This window comes from Podarcis liolepis (assembly GCF_965112155.1).
Source record: "Podarcis liolepis genome assembly, chromosome: 1".
NCBI classification, from domain to species: domain Eukaryota; kingdom Metazoa; phylum Chordata; class Lepidosauria; order Squamata; family Lacertidae; genus Podarcis; species Podarcis liolepis.
The window spans coordinates 3865826-3880497 of NC_139554.1; the positions used below are offsets into that span (position 1 = coordinate 3865826).

The window sequence follows — 14672 nt, forward strand, 5'->3', positions numbered from 1 at the left end:
CACTCTTACCCGGCTCAGGAGATCACCCTGCAGAAGTGTCTGTTGCAGCGCCCCTGGGGCCACCGTTTCCAGTTGCAGGACGTGGCAGAGCTCTGTCAGCTCCTCGTGGCCCAGGGAGCCAGTGCCGGTGACGTCAAAGCTGTCGAAGAGCTCTTTGAGGCGGGCTTCAGACTGGTCCTGCTCAGCTTCATCCATCCCATAGCCCACTGCGCTCAACTGTCGAAGGGAGACAGAAGAACACCACAAATAGTTAGTTACTCTTGCAAGGACTCCAGAGGTGTTGAAGATAATGCATCTCTCTCTCTTGCAACCATAGTTTTGTTGAGACGTAACCAATGGGACGCAGGTGGCGCTGTGGGTTAAACCACAGAGCCTAGGACTTGCCGATCAGAAGGTTGGCGGTTCGAATCCCCGCGACGGGGTGAGCTCCCGTTGCTCGGTCCCTGCTCCTGCCAACCTAGCAGTTCGAAAGCACGTCAAGTGCAAGTAGATAAATAGGTACCGCTCTGGCGGGAAGGTAAACGGTGTTTCTATGTGCTGCTCTGGTTCACCAGAAGCGGCTTAGTCATGCTGGCCACATGACCCGGAAGCTGTACGCCGGTTCCCTCGGCCAATAAAGCGAGATGAGCACCACAACCAGTGGCGTAGCGTGGGGGGTGCAGGGGGGGCCGGCCGCACCGGGCGCAACATCTGGGGGTTAGGGTTAGGGGGAGCAAATCCATGGGTTAGGGGGCGCAAATCCATGGGTTAGGGGGCGCAAATTACTTGCCTTGCCCCGGGTGCTGACAACCCACGCTACGCCACTGACCACAACCCCAGAGTCGGTCACGACTGGACCTAATGGTCAGGGGTCCCTTTACCTTTTAACACCAAACCATGGTTTGCCCTAACTGCAGTTTGTACACACAGCTACGTGTTCCAGGTGTAGAAGCAGACTGCGGTTTCTGGGGTTCCCCCTTCCCACTTTGCCCAAGAATTCCAGCAAACTATCCATGCCAGTATGGATGAGACACCAAACAACAGGTTTGCAAACTGCGGTTTCCGGTCCACTCCCAGAAACTGTCCTTGCAAACCCCAGATCCACATTATATCTGAACCATCTCATAGCCTCTAGTTTTGGCTGATATACATTTATCCCTTCCAACTCTGGGATTCTACAGGGCCGCACTCAACGGCGGGTCCAACTTTAATTGCCTTGCAGCCAGGCACCGACTCTGCCTCCATCTATTGCCAGGCTTATCTGAATTGCAGAAAGGCTGGCCTCCTCTGGCAAAGGGATCCCTCCACTGTGCAGTTTGGCTCCAGAAAAAAACAATCTTAATTGCCAACAACAAAACCTGAAATGTCTCTATGAAGAAATAATGTCCCCCAGCAGCTTCCAGATCAAAAGTAAACTCCAGGACAGCAGATAGCACGCAGCCCAGTAAGAAATCTCTTATCTCTCCCTCGCCTCTCCCACCCCTTCCTCTGTTCACCTCCTTTGAGCATTTCTCTAAACTACCTGTTGGAATAATGATGGTGGGGTCCTCAAAGGCCCAGGCTTTGCTTTCCATCGGAGGCTCAGTTTCCCCATATTCAACAAAGGATGCAGAGCTGATGGATGCGTTAAAACTGGCTAGAAAGGAAAGCCAGTCTACAGAGCACAGAAACTCCACCTCATCAGCACCACCGCCTTTGCACCTGGCCTTCCCAAATGCTTTTTTAAAAATGTCTGAAATCATGAGAGTTAGGAACTTGTTTTGCTGTATTACCGACGACTGAAGAATGGAGGATGAAGTTAATGGACTATGCAGAATTAGATAAACTAACAGGAAGAATTCAAAACGGGCGGAACCAGAAATTCACAGAAGACTGGAGTAAATTTACGGACTATTTGAAAAGTATTTTGGAAGATCAGACGACGTTTGTCGGTTTGCAAGAAGTTCTGTGAGGAGTATAATTGGAAGTATTGCAAAAACAGAGAAGGGGAAGGATAATTTGTTAAAAGATTTAAAGGTAATATAAAGAAATGTATAAGAAGTGGATAAAACGGTGGATCAGAGGTGCTGATGGAAGTCAAAAAAGATTGTATAAGTGATAAGTTTCGTGGTACATTTCATAATTTATATGTTAAAACCAATAAAAATTATTATTTTTTAAAAAGGACCTTGTTTTGCTGTAAGCTTCTCACGATTCCAAGACACACAGAAAATGCATCAGATAACTGCAGAGTTGGAAGGAAGTTTGCGGCTGAGCGATATTTCGATATATCACCCAAAACCGGTTTGAAGAGAAGGTTCCTCTTGTGCCCAGCTCCCACTTCTAGGTTTCCCCTTGGGCATCTGGCTGAGAGAAGAGGCTGCTAGACTGGATCAGGCCCCGGCTGGATCCAGCAGAGCTCCTCGCATGTTCTTAGAGCAGCGCATACATGCTCCTGTAATCTTGCTCAGCAAACCCATGCAGGGGCCACTGGGGAGCAGATGCAAGCCAGCTTCCAGTGCCTCAACGTAAACAGTCCCTTTGCTTACACCGCCTCCATTCATCAAGGAGCAGCTCGACTTAGTTTCACTACAGACAAATGGCCCAGGCGAGGTGCGAGGCTCCCCAGAGCTCCACCAAACCCCTGGGAGCTTGAGGTAATGCTTTGTCAAGGGGTATTAGGAAGGAGAAAAACAACCTGACTTGCAGGAACAAACAAGCTCCGGGCAGTTTTAGAAAGACGCTTTTAAAGAGACGAGACAGAGAAGCCAAGCCTCAAAACTGGTGTTTGCCCCAGAACTTTAGCTATTCCCACTTTAGCTATTTCAGTTCTGCAGAAATTGTGGCAGGCTGGATTACCAGAGAGTAACTCCCCCCCCCCCCCCAGCACCAGGGTCCTATCTTCTTACGGAATCAGAAGCATGGTTTTCTCAAAAGCTGAAAGACACTGATAAACTAAGAACATATCAAGAACCCAGCTGTTCCAGGCTCTGTTACCCTGCATATTTCCACATTTTCTTAGTCAGTTGTCTGGGGGGGGAAATGTATGGCAGAGATTGCCACCCACTCTCAGATCTGATAGGGCAGCAGATTCTTCTGATGGGTGGATAGGTTGCTATTCTAGACAGCCAAAATCTGCACACACGGAACTATGTATCTTTGCTATAAGAATGGTCACTGGTACCTGATTGTGCTTTTTCTTCCTTCTCCCTCCCACCTCTTTTGCCTTGTGTGTCATGTCTTAAAGGTAAAGGGACCCCTGACCATTAGGTCCAGTTGTGGCCGACTCTGGAGTTGCAGCACTCATCTCGCTTTATTGGCCCAGGGAGCCGGTGTACAGCTTCCGGGTCATGTGGCCAGCATGACTTAAGTCGCTTCTGGCGAACCAGAGCAGTGCACGGAAACGCCGTTTACCTTCCCGCTGGAGCGGTACCTATTTATCTACTTGCACTTTGATGTGCTTTCCAACTGCTAGGTTGGCAGGAGCAGAGACTGACAGTGGCGTAGCGTGGGTTGTCAGCACCCGGGGCAAGGCAAGTACCGTATTTTTTGCACCATAACACTCACTTTTTTCCTCCTAAAAAGTAAGGGGAAATGTCTGTGCGTGTTATGGAGGGAATGCCTACGGGTGGCATGCCTACAGATTTTCCTCCTCTAAAAACTACGTGCGTGTTATGGTCAGGTGTGTTTTATAGAGCGAAAAATACGATAATTTGCGCCCCCTAACCCGTGGATTTGCACCCCCTAACCCTAACCCCCAGATGTTGCGTCTAGTGCAGCCAGCCCCCCCTGCACCCCCCACGCTACGCCACTGGAGACCGAGCAACAGGAACTCACCACATCGCGGGGATTCGAACCGCCGACCTTCTGATCGGCAAACCCTAGGCTCTGTGGTTTAACCCACAGCACTACCCGTGCCGCTGTGTCATGTCTTCTTTGACTGCAAATCTGAGGGCAGGGGCTGTCTTACTGCTGACTTTTGCAAGCCGCACCCTAGGAGTCTTTTGGGGCTAAAGGGTGAGGCACAAATGCTTCAAACAATTAACAGGAACATGCTTACAGGGCTGCTTCCAAAAGTTACCCACTATCTGAAGAAGTGGCACTCTCACAGGTACCACCTAATACCCATTCTACATTTGCAAGAGCTTGAGAGTAGTGGCAGGAAAATTTTTCCACCTGACCTGCTCTGACAAAAACAGAAACAGCCCCCTCCTAACTACTAGCCGCTACCACCTGCATCAAGACATTCCCCGGATCTCAACAGGATGGCGAACCCTTGGCGGCCGCCGTATCGCTGGTATAATCAGGGTGAGGCCCAAAGCAGGGGTCAGCAACCTTTTTCAGCCGTGGGCCGGTCCACTGTCCCTCAGACCTTGGGGGGGGGGGCAGACTATATTTTGAAAAAAAGATATGAGAGAATTCCTATGCCCCACAAATAACCCAGAGATGCATTTTAAATACAGTCATACCTCGGGTTACAGACGCTTCAGGCTGCGCGTTTTTGGGTTCTGCACCGTGCCAAACCCGGAAGTACCAGAACGGGTCACTTCTGGGTTTCAGTGCTCGCACATGTGCAGAAGCGCTAAGTTGCGCTTTGCACATGCGCAGAAGCGTGACCTGCGCGTGTGCAGACGCGGCACTGCGGGTTGCGAACGCTGCGGGTTGCGAATGTGAATCCCGCACGGATCACGTTCGCAACCCGAACATCCACTGTAAAAGCACAACATTCTACTCATGTAAAAACACCAGACAAGCCCCACAAATAACCCAGAATACACACGAAAACTTATACGAAGGACAAACTTAGTTGGTCTCTAAGGTGCGACTGGAAGGAATTTTTTTATTTTGTTTTGACTACGGCAGACCAACACAGCTACCGCCTGTAGCTACTCATGTAAAAACACGCTGATTCCCAGACCGTCCGTGGGCCAGATTGGGAAGGCGATTGGGCCGCATCCGGCCCATGGGCCTTAGGTTGCCTACCCCTGGTCCAAAGGCTCATGATGCTGGTCTGCATCTGCCTGGAAGGGAGAGCTCCTTCTGGAGAGGACATGACTACTGCTTTGGGTTCCGGGATGGAAAAATGCAGGTTATACATTTTACCTGCATTTTATGTACCACTAAACCCCTTGGCCTCTAAGCCCATTGTTCAGCCCGGACACTGAGGTCCAGCACCAAAGGCCTTCTGGCAGTTCCCTCATTGTGAGAAACAAGACTACAGGCAGAGGGCCTTCTCGGTAGTGCGTCCGCCCTGTGGAACGCCCTCCAATCAGATGTCAAGGAAATAAGCAGCTATCTTATTTTTAAAGGACATCTGAAGGCAGCCCTGTTTAGGGAAGTTTTTAATGTGTCACTCTATTTTTAATATTTTGTTGGGAGCCACCCAAAGTGGCTGGGGAATCTCAGCCAGATGGGTGGGGTATAAATAATATAATTATTATATTATTATTATTATTATTATTATTAAGCAGTGCACAACAAGATGAAAAGGATACAATAAAGAGAAAAACTGGTCAAAATTAACCATAAGATCGAGGGGTGGGGAAAGGGCAAGCATGCAGAATTAAACGCAGGTCTTCAGCGGATCAGGCCAGTAGCCTATCTAGTTCAGTATCCTGTTCTCATATTCACCAACCAGATGGGAAACCCACAATCAGGATTCGAACACAAGACCCCTCTCCCCTCCTGCAGCTGGGATTCAAAAGCATTGCTGCCTCCGACTGTGGTGGGAGATTCTACCCATCCTGGCCGGTAGCCACACACACACACACACACACACACACACACACATATATATATATATATATAATAGCGGGGGGGGCTGTCTGATCTCACCTGGGAGGGGGCTTCAAGGTACCACTCAGAAGACAAGGAAAAGCACCCGGGAGGTTGGAGAGCGGCAGCTGAAGCAGCCCCTGCAGCCGACTTGCTCACCTGTCTGCCTCTGCTTTCTCCAGACCCACAGGAAGCTGGCTGCTACTCTTGGCTCTCCCAGGCTGCTGGCACCCCAGAGAGAGAGAAGGACAGAACGAGAGAGAGACAGAGAAAGGAGCCTGAGCTCATCAGATGCAGAGCAGGTTCAGGAGACAAAGAGAGCAGAGGCGCCCGCCGTGTGGCCACCTTTGCGCTCTGTTTCTGGGCTTCGTTGAGGCATCTGTGTGGATGGGAAGACGATGATGGGCCACATCAAGCCTTGGGATGCCTGTGGTCCTCGAAAGGATGCTGGATTCCAGCTCCCAGCAGCCCCAGCCAGGAGGACCAATGTTCCAGGAAGATGGCTCCAGCAACCTCTGGAGTAAAGAGGGGACCATCGGTCCATTTCGGATTCTCTCCATTTCTCGTTCCTCCCCACTATAGGAGCCAACCTTTAAGGTCCGAAGTCCTTTCAGTCCGTCCCCCCCAATAAAATATTTGAGGGGGCCAGGGGCTCCCCTAAGATGATGGGCATTGCCATTTCAATGGTTCGTGCGTGCCGTGTCTTGAGATCGATTATGCAGGGCAGGGCGTACCTGTCGCCCATATTTTATTCAAGTTGGCGCCCCTGCTCCCGCCCCCCGAGAAAAACAACAACATAATTTCAGTTTATCCGTTTAGGATGCTGTTTTTGTAATGTCGTCATGAACAGAGGTTGAATCCTGATAAGACAGAAGTACTGTTTTGGGGGGACAGGAGGCGGGTGGGTGTGGAGGACTCTCTGGTCCTGAATGGGGCAACTGTGACTCTGAAGGACCAAGTGCGCAGCCTGGGAGTCATTTTGGACTCACAGCTGTCCATGGAGGCGGAGGTCAATTCTGCGTCCAGGGCAGCTGTTTACCAGCTCCATCTGGTATGCAGGCTGAGACTCCACCTGCCCGCGGACTGTCTCGCCAGAGTGGTGCATGCTCTAGTTATCTCCCGCTTGGACTACTGCAATGCGCTCTACGTGGAGCCACCTTTGAAGGTGACCCGGAAACTGCAACTAATCCAGAATGCAGCAGCTAGACTGGTGACTGGGAGCAGCTGCTGAGACCATATAACACCGGTCCTGAAAGACCTACATTGGCTCCCAGTATGTTTCTGAGCACAATTCAAAGTGTTGGTGCTGACCTTGAAAGCCCTAAATGGCCTCAGCCCAGTATACCTGAAGGAACGTCTCCACCCCCATCGTTCTGCCCAGGTCCAGTGCTGAGGGCCTTCTGGCGGTTCCCTCCCCGCGAGAAGCCAAGTTACAGGGAACGAGGCAGAGGGCCTTCTTGGTGGTGGCGCCCGCCCTGTGGAACGGCTTCCCACCTGATGTCAAAGAGAAGAACAACTACCAGACTTTTAGAAGACATCTGAAGGCAGCCCTGTTTAGGGAAGCTTTTAATGTTTAACAGACCACTGTATTTTAATACTTTGTTGGAAGCTGCCCTGAGTGGCTGGGGAAGCCCAGCCAGATGGGCAGGCTATAAATAATAAACCTTCATTATTATTATTATTATTAATTATTATTATTATTATTACTATTTATCAACATTTTAGTGCAAATTTCCCCCAATGTTTTTCTTTTAATTTCATTTAATTTAGCCCACCCTTCTCTTCCAAAGAGCTCAGGGTGTCCCGTATGGCATTGCCCCTCCTCATTTGATTCCCACAACATTTGATTCCTTCCCTGGGAGGTAGGGAAGGCCTCCTTTGCACTGGGCACACAAGACTTTTGCAGAAGAACACCATGGGCAAATGAGGGCAACCAAAATGGTCAAAGGCCTGGAAACGATGCCTTATGAGGAACGGCTAAGGGAGCTGGGCATGTTTAGCCTGGAGAAGAGGAGGTTAAGGGGTGATATGATAGCCATGTTCAAATATATAAAAGGATGTCACATAGAGGAGGGAGAAAGGTTGTTTTCTGCTGCTCCAGAGAAGCGGACACGGAGCAGTGGATCCAAACTACAAGAAAGAAGATTCCACCTAAACATTAGGAAGAACTTCCTGACAGTAAGAGCTGTTTGACAGTGGAATTTGCTGCCAAGGAGTGTGGTGGAGTCTCCTACTTTGGAGGTCTTTAAGCAGAGGCTTGACAACCATATGTCAGGAGTGCTCTGATGGTGTTTCCTGCTTGGCAGGGGGTTGGACTCGATGGCCCTTGTGGTCTCTTCCAATTCTATGATTCTATGATTCTATGATTTGATTCCCACAACATTTGATTCCTTCCCTGGGAGGTAGGGAAGGCCTCCTTTGCACTGGGCACACAACACTTTTGCAGAAGAACACCATGGGCAAATGATGCCCCAGGCAGGGGACGGTAGGTATTCCTGCCCCACGCTGCTGCCGCCGACTTCTTCCTCCAAACATGCTATTTTGCTTTATCCCTTTTAAATCCCAGATAATCTCTGGTTATCCACGAACAGGTAAAACGAGATAGAAGGACTTTCACCAGCGGGGAGTGAGCGTGGGAAGAAAACCTGTTCAGGATCAACATTTTTAGAAAGGAAAAGGGAAAAAAGGAGGTGCATTTGTCAAAGTTAATTATTTCTAAGTCAAGCAGGAGTGCAAAGGGATATGATCCCCGCTGCCTTTCTGGTACTGGTCTGTTACTCAACCAGGACTAGAGGCATGACAAGCCTTCATTGGAACATAATGACCACTGTATTTTTGAACTAGGTGCCACAGAAAGCACTATAGCTGGCAGGCGGGGGGGGGGTCTGCATTGCCCCCCCTTACACCTAGGTGATGCCCCCTCCCTGCTTTCCTTCAAACCCTCCTCAAGGAGCCCTCCCCATTTCCCACAATCCCCAGGCCACATTCCTGGCAATAAAACTCAGACTGTAAGCACCTCTGGGGCAGGGACCTATCTTGCGGTTTTTGCATCGTTCACATTAGGGGTGCAGGAACCTGCCTTGTACAGAGTCAGGCCAAAGGCTCGGTTTACACAGACTGGCAATGGCTCTCCAGGAAGTCGGACACGAATCATTCTCAGCCACCCCTGGAGTTGCAATGATATATACAGGCCATTAACACGAACAGGAAGCCTCTGGATTGCAAGTAATGGGATATATACTAGGGCTCAGGTCCTCCCCCTTTGCCTGAGCAACAAAGAGTGGTCTTCTGCAGCTTAAGGTCTCGTCCCAAGTCCCACCAATTCATCCAGCAAACCCTGGAATGGTGAATTTGTTTTATAAGGTTATTTATGAGCCATTCTGACCCAAATGTTCCCTGCAAGATGACTTACAGTTTAGATTTAACAGAGTATGTTGACCTCTGACTAAATGCAGGCTCCTCACTTTATTAGCCACTTCCTTCTGTGTGAATTTGGACAAGATCAGGAAGCTTCAATCAAGCTTAGTATAATGTCCTAACCAATTTGCAAGCTGGAATCCTAAACCATGGTTTGATATAGCTTTGCTAGTTTTGATAAAGACATCCCTAGTTGTATTTAAGGATGATTTGGAGGAGGAGGGGAAAGAGGCAGCGACATCAGGAAAGAAATCGTAGAATGGTATTGCTGGAAGGAGACCCAAGGGTCATCTAGTCCAACCCCCTGAGATGCAGGAATCACAGCTAAAGAAACCCGGACAGGTGGCCACTGAACCTTTGTTCGAAAACCTCCAGTGAAGGAGAGGCCAGCACCTTGCAAAAGAATCTGTTCCACCGTTGCACAGCCCTCGCCCCAGAAAGCTCTTCCTAATGTTTCGTCAGAATCTCTTTTCTTGTCATTTGAATCTGTTGGTCTGGGTCCTAACCTCTGGAGCAGGAGAAAACAAGCTTGCTCCCTCTTCCATGGGGCAACCCTTGAGGTATTTGAAGATGGCTATCCTATCTCCTCTCAGTCTTCTCTTTCCCAGGCTAAACATACCCAGCTCCTTCAACCATTCCTCATAAGGTGTGGGATGTGAAACACAAGAGCAGCCAAGTACAACATTCCTAGAGTGAACACGTTTACACATGGGGAGGAATGTTTGTCCAGCCAGCAGGTAAACTTCCTGTTTCCTTTTGGGCTGGGACAGACTTCCTCTGCATGTGACTAGAGGTTGGTGTGGCCTCACCTGTGCAGGTAATGAGAAAAGCACAAGGCAGGGCAGCCATCTCTCTCTGTGACTACTTTCGTCGAAGAAGCAACATCTGCTTAACCAAAGATGCTCTCTTGGCCTCCAGCCAAGAGAGGACAAAGGGACTGTCTCCTTATGAGATAGTTTCCAGGTGTATGTAACTTTTCTAAGCTAAGTCTGCCTTCCGGGATCAGATTGTGAACAGAATGTGAGTAAGTAAACTCTTTTTATACTTTTATGGAAGACTGTGTTGTTTCTTATCTTTTATGAGGGAATAAGGGGGGAAATACCAGAACAATTATTACAGAGGCTTTAGCGAACCTGAGCAAACACATCCGCTGTGAGTTTAAAAAGGGAGAATGTTACTCTGCTAAAATTGTGAACTTGTTAACACAAGTTGGAAAGGCTATAATCAAACAATATATCCTCTCCTGCATCCCTGAACATTCCCACATAAGGCTTGGTTTCCAGACCCTTGATCATCTTCGTCGCCCTCCTCTGCACACCTTACAACTTGTCAATATCCTTCCTAAACTGCGGCACCCAGAACCGGACACACGACTCCAGGTGTGGTCTGACCAAGGCAGAATCAAGTGGGACTATCAAATCATAGAATTGTAGAGTTGGAAGTGACCCCTAAGGGTCATTTAGTCCAACCCCCTGCAATGCAGGCATCTCGGCTCAAGCATCCATGCCAGATGGCCATCCAAGCATCTTAAAATCCTCCAAGGAAGGCGAGTCCACCGTCTCCCTTGGTTACTTCCCTTGAGCTGGACCCGGGACTTCTGTTGACGCAGCCTGGACTTGCATTAGTAGTAGTGGTAATCACAATAATAGTATAAACCACGTTTCGACTTAGCTTTTGAAAAACGCACCTGGGAGATTTGGAGGAGGTTGAGGAAGAGATGTCAAAGAGCCGGGGGAAAGGGAGGGGGCTCCAAATCACCAAAACAAAAGGCAGCGTTTCGACGTGGGCCTTTTCAGCTCCCCTCCAGATGGCCGGGCAGCTGAGAGCGCGGCTGGAATGCCTGGACTGCTTTGCCGTCTGCTCAATTGCTCCCCATCCAGAGATGCAATAATAGGCCAGGCATGACCAGCCCTTGGCCACAGCTGGCAGAGCGGGGAGCAGCCGAGTCCGGTCAAATCTGCACCAGGTGCTCTTGCACAGATCCGGCCCCTTTCAAGGCTTGCTCCTGCTGGCCTGCGCTGCTTTATCTTCAAAAAGAGAGCCACGGATATCTGGGAGAGAAATTCGTCCGGACCTCCCAGACCCCGCTAACGCAGTGCCACTCCCCCTCTATCCATGCACAACCTGCGTGTCCGTGTCGTGACTTTAATTCTCCCCAAGTTGGTCTCTCTTATTTTTTATGTTGGAACAGATGGCTCAGCAAGGAAAGCCTTGCAAGATCTGCTCGCTTGACCGTAAGGCCGGTGGCTATTTTAAGACTGCCTCTTACTCCCACGCTCTGGTGGAAAGGTATTAAGGAAACACCAGGTTTCTAGGAGACGGAAGAACGAGATGCGGCGCGTTGCTTCATTAAGAAAAGGGAGCAAACATATTCATAGAACAGGAAAGTTGGAAGGGACCAGTTTTCCAATCTGTTAAGGTCATCTTGAATTGGAATTCTGTCTTCTCCAGCACTGGCTACCTCTCCCAATCTGGTGTCATCAGCAAATTTGATGAGCATCCCCTCAATTCCTTCATCTGTCATTTACAAAGATGTTGAACAACAAGGGGCCCAGGACAGAACCCTGTGGCACCCCACTTCTTGTTTTTTTCCAGGACGATGAGGAACCATGAATGAGTACTCTTTGGGTTCAGTCAGTCAACCAGCTACAAAGCCGCCTTACAGTTACCTCGTCCAAGCCACATTTTACCAGCTTCCTTGCAATAATTTCAAGGGCGACTTTGTCAAAAGCCCTACTGAAATCAAGATACACTAGGTCCACAGCATTTCCCTGATCCACCAAGCTTGTAAACTCTATAATGAGGCAGAGTTCAAGGACACACCTGAGCCAACGCATGAAAGCCACTTCCACCCTGCAAAGGAGATGGTGTTGCGGGTGTCATGCCCCCCCCCCACAATTGAGGGAATCCCCAGCCGCGTCACCCCCTGGCCAGCCAATCGGCTGGCTCTGGGGGCATGGCCTGCCGTATTTAACGCTGGCACGGCCGGGGATCTCCCTCTTTCACTGCCTCCAGCTGCTCCGGTTTTCCCACCCTCCCATCCCATAAGGTTTTGCCTTTGACCTTGCCATGGACCTCGGTTGGTCGCCGTTGAGGGGCCTGGTAGGAATTTTTCCACTTGGCAAATTGGCACCTGCCACTTGGTTTTCGCCTACCTCGTAGGAAATTGTCACAACTTTCTGGGTATTGGTGGTTGGGCATTGGTATAGTTCTGTAGATGGAAGAGGGGAGGAAGCGCCATCACCTGCCCCACATATTGAAGAGTAGTCCGGTAAAGGATTCCGGGGGGCGTGGCCCTGTCCAAAGCCTAGGGAGGTGAGGGCCTAAGGCCCGCCCCCTATCGGTGACCCCGGGGGAGTTCCTAGTTGATGTGCATCAGCAGGACTCCCCCTACTGGTGGTTAACCCTTCCCGGACATCCAGCGGATGGGCTGGAGTCGGATATAGTCGGTTAGGACCAATGCTTAAGCCAATACCGCTCATCACCTGTAACCAATAAAAGTTGTGGCCTTTTTTTAGCCCATTAACCTTAATAATTGTGTCATGTGTCTTTATTTTCGCTGTGGGGGGGGCGGGAACTCGCCACGCAAGCGAGATGGGTGAGACATGTGGCCCAAGGACCAGGAAGAGAGGCATGGAGGCGCACATTTGGCCCCTGGGCGCAGGGTTCTCCACCCATGTCATAGGGCATGAGTGGCCAGCCTGAACTGGCACAGAAGCCAGCGTTGGAGGACTTCTGGACGATCTGTGCCTGGTTGGGCTCTCAACATTTACTTATTTGCTGATCTGTCGGGGGGAGGGGAAGTGGAATATAAATAAATATAAGAATAATAATCTACCTGAGGCCAACCGCCCACCCCAAAGACAGGTCAGGAAGCTCCTTCCCTCTCTTATAAACTCTGAATGGGGGGGGGGAGGAAATAGTTTTGATACTGCGAGAAGCCAAGTTACAGGGAACCAGGCAGAGGGCCTTCTCGGTGGTGGCACCCGCCCTGTGGAACGCCCTCCCGCCAGATGTCAAAGAGAACAACGACCAGACTTTTAGAAGACATCTGAAGGCAGCCCTGTTCAGGGAAGCTTTTAATGTTTGATGCATTACTGTATTTTAATACTTTGTTGGAAGCCGCCCAGAGTGGCTGGGGAAGCCCAGCCAGATGGGTAGGGTCTAAATAATGAATTATTATTATTATTATTATTATTATTATTATTATTATTATGTGAGAATGAAATTTGTCTCCAGTCTTAACTTGAGGGGGAAAGACGTAACAGGTGTCGGATGTGTAATGAAACACTCTGGTTGTGAAACCCAGCAAATGTGCTGCAAATCTTGGTTTGCTAGTTGAGATACCATGGTAGGCTATAGAGTCCAAAAGAAATGACAATTAATATTCCAAGGCCTACACCATGGGTAGGCAAACTAAGGCCTGGGGGCTGGATCCGGCCCAATCGCCTTCTCAGTCCAGCCCGCAGATGATCCGGGAATCAGCATGTTTTTACATGAGTAGAATGTGTCCTTTTATTTAAAAATGCATCTCTGGGTTATTTGTGGGGCCTGCCTGCTGTTTTTACATGAGTAGAATACAGTGGTACCTCGGGTTACATACGCTTCAGGTTACAGATTCCACTAACCCAGAAATATTACCTCGGGTTAAGAACTTTGCTTCAGGATGAGAACAGAAATCGTGCTCTGGCAGCGCGGCGGCAGCAGGAGGCCCCATTAGCTAAAGTAGTGCTTCAAGTTAAGAACAGTTTCAGGTTAAGAACGGACCTCCGGAACGAATTAAGTTCTTAACCCGAGGTACCACTGTATGTGCTTTTATTTAAAATGCATCTCTGGGTTATTTGTGGGGCATAGGAATTTGTTCATTTAAAATATATATATATAAAGTCCGCACCCCCCCCCCCAAGGTCTGGTGGGGACAGGCAGTGGACCGGCCCCCTGCTGAAAAAGTATGCTGACCCCTGGCCTACACGATCTGTTATGATACAGTGTTATGATACAGTCTGTTATGTTATCTGTTATGATACAGTGTTTGAGCTTTGAGATTGTAAACGATCTGCCTCAGATGAAGGCAGCTTCCAAAGGGCATGTCCTCTTGCAGCAATAGAACTGCTGGCACATTTGCAAAGCTAAGCAGGGTCTGGTCTGGTTTCAAATTGGACGAGGGACCCTGTGTTGAGATTCCTGCATTGCAGGGGGTTGGACTGGATGACCCTTGGGGTCCCTTCCAACTCTTGGGCATGTTTAGCCTGGAGAAGAGGAGGTTAAGGGGTGATATGATAGCCATGTTCAAATATATAAAAGGATGTCATATAGAGGAGGGAGAAAGCGGACACGGAGCAATGGATCCAAACTACAAGAAAGAAGATTCCACCTAAACATTAGGAAGAACTTCCTGACAGTAAGAGCTGTTCGGCAGTGGAATTTGCTGCCATGGAGTGTGGTGGAGTCTCCTTCTTTGGAGGTCTTTAAGCAGAGGCTTGACAACCATATGTCAGGAGTGCTCTGATGGTGTTTCCTGC

General features: G+C 49.4%; 1 protein-coding gene across 18 annotated transcripts in view; it reads right to left on the reverse strand.

The window, feature by feature from the left end:
- Window positions 1–14672, reverse strand: part of NIN (ninein) — a 126823-nt gene that overhangs the window by 101473 nt on the left and 10678 nt on the right. For all 18 annotated transcript variants that reach the window (XR_014528618.1, XR_014528619.1, XR_014528620.1 and 15 more), the window contains exon 3: window positions 10–216. Coding sequence is in view for 15 of the 18 variants with exons in the window: in XM_083513939.1 (XP_083370065.1) it covers window positions 10–195 (186 nt within the window). In the remaining 3 variants the exon portion in view is untranslated. The remainder of the gene's footprint in view (window positions 1–9; window positions 217–14672) is intronic.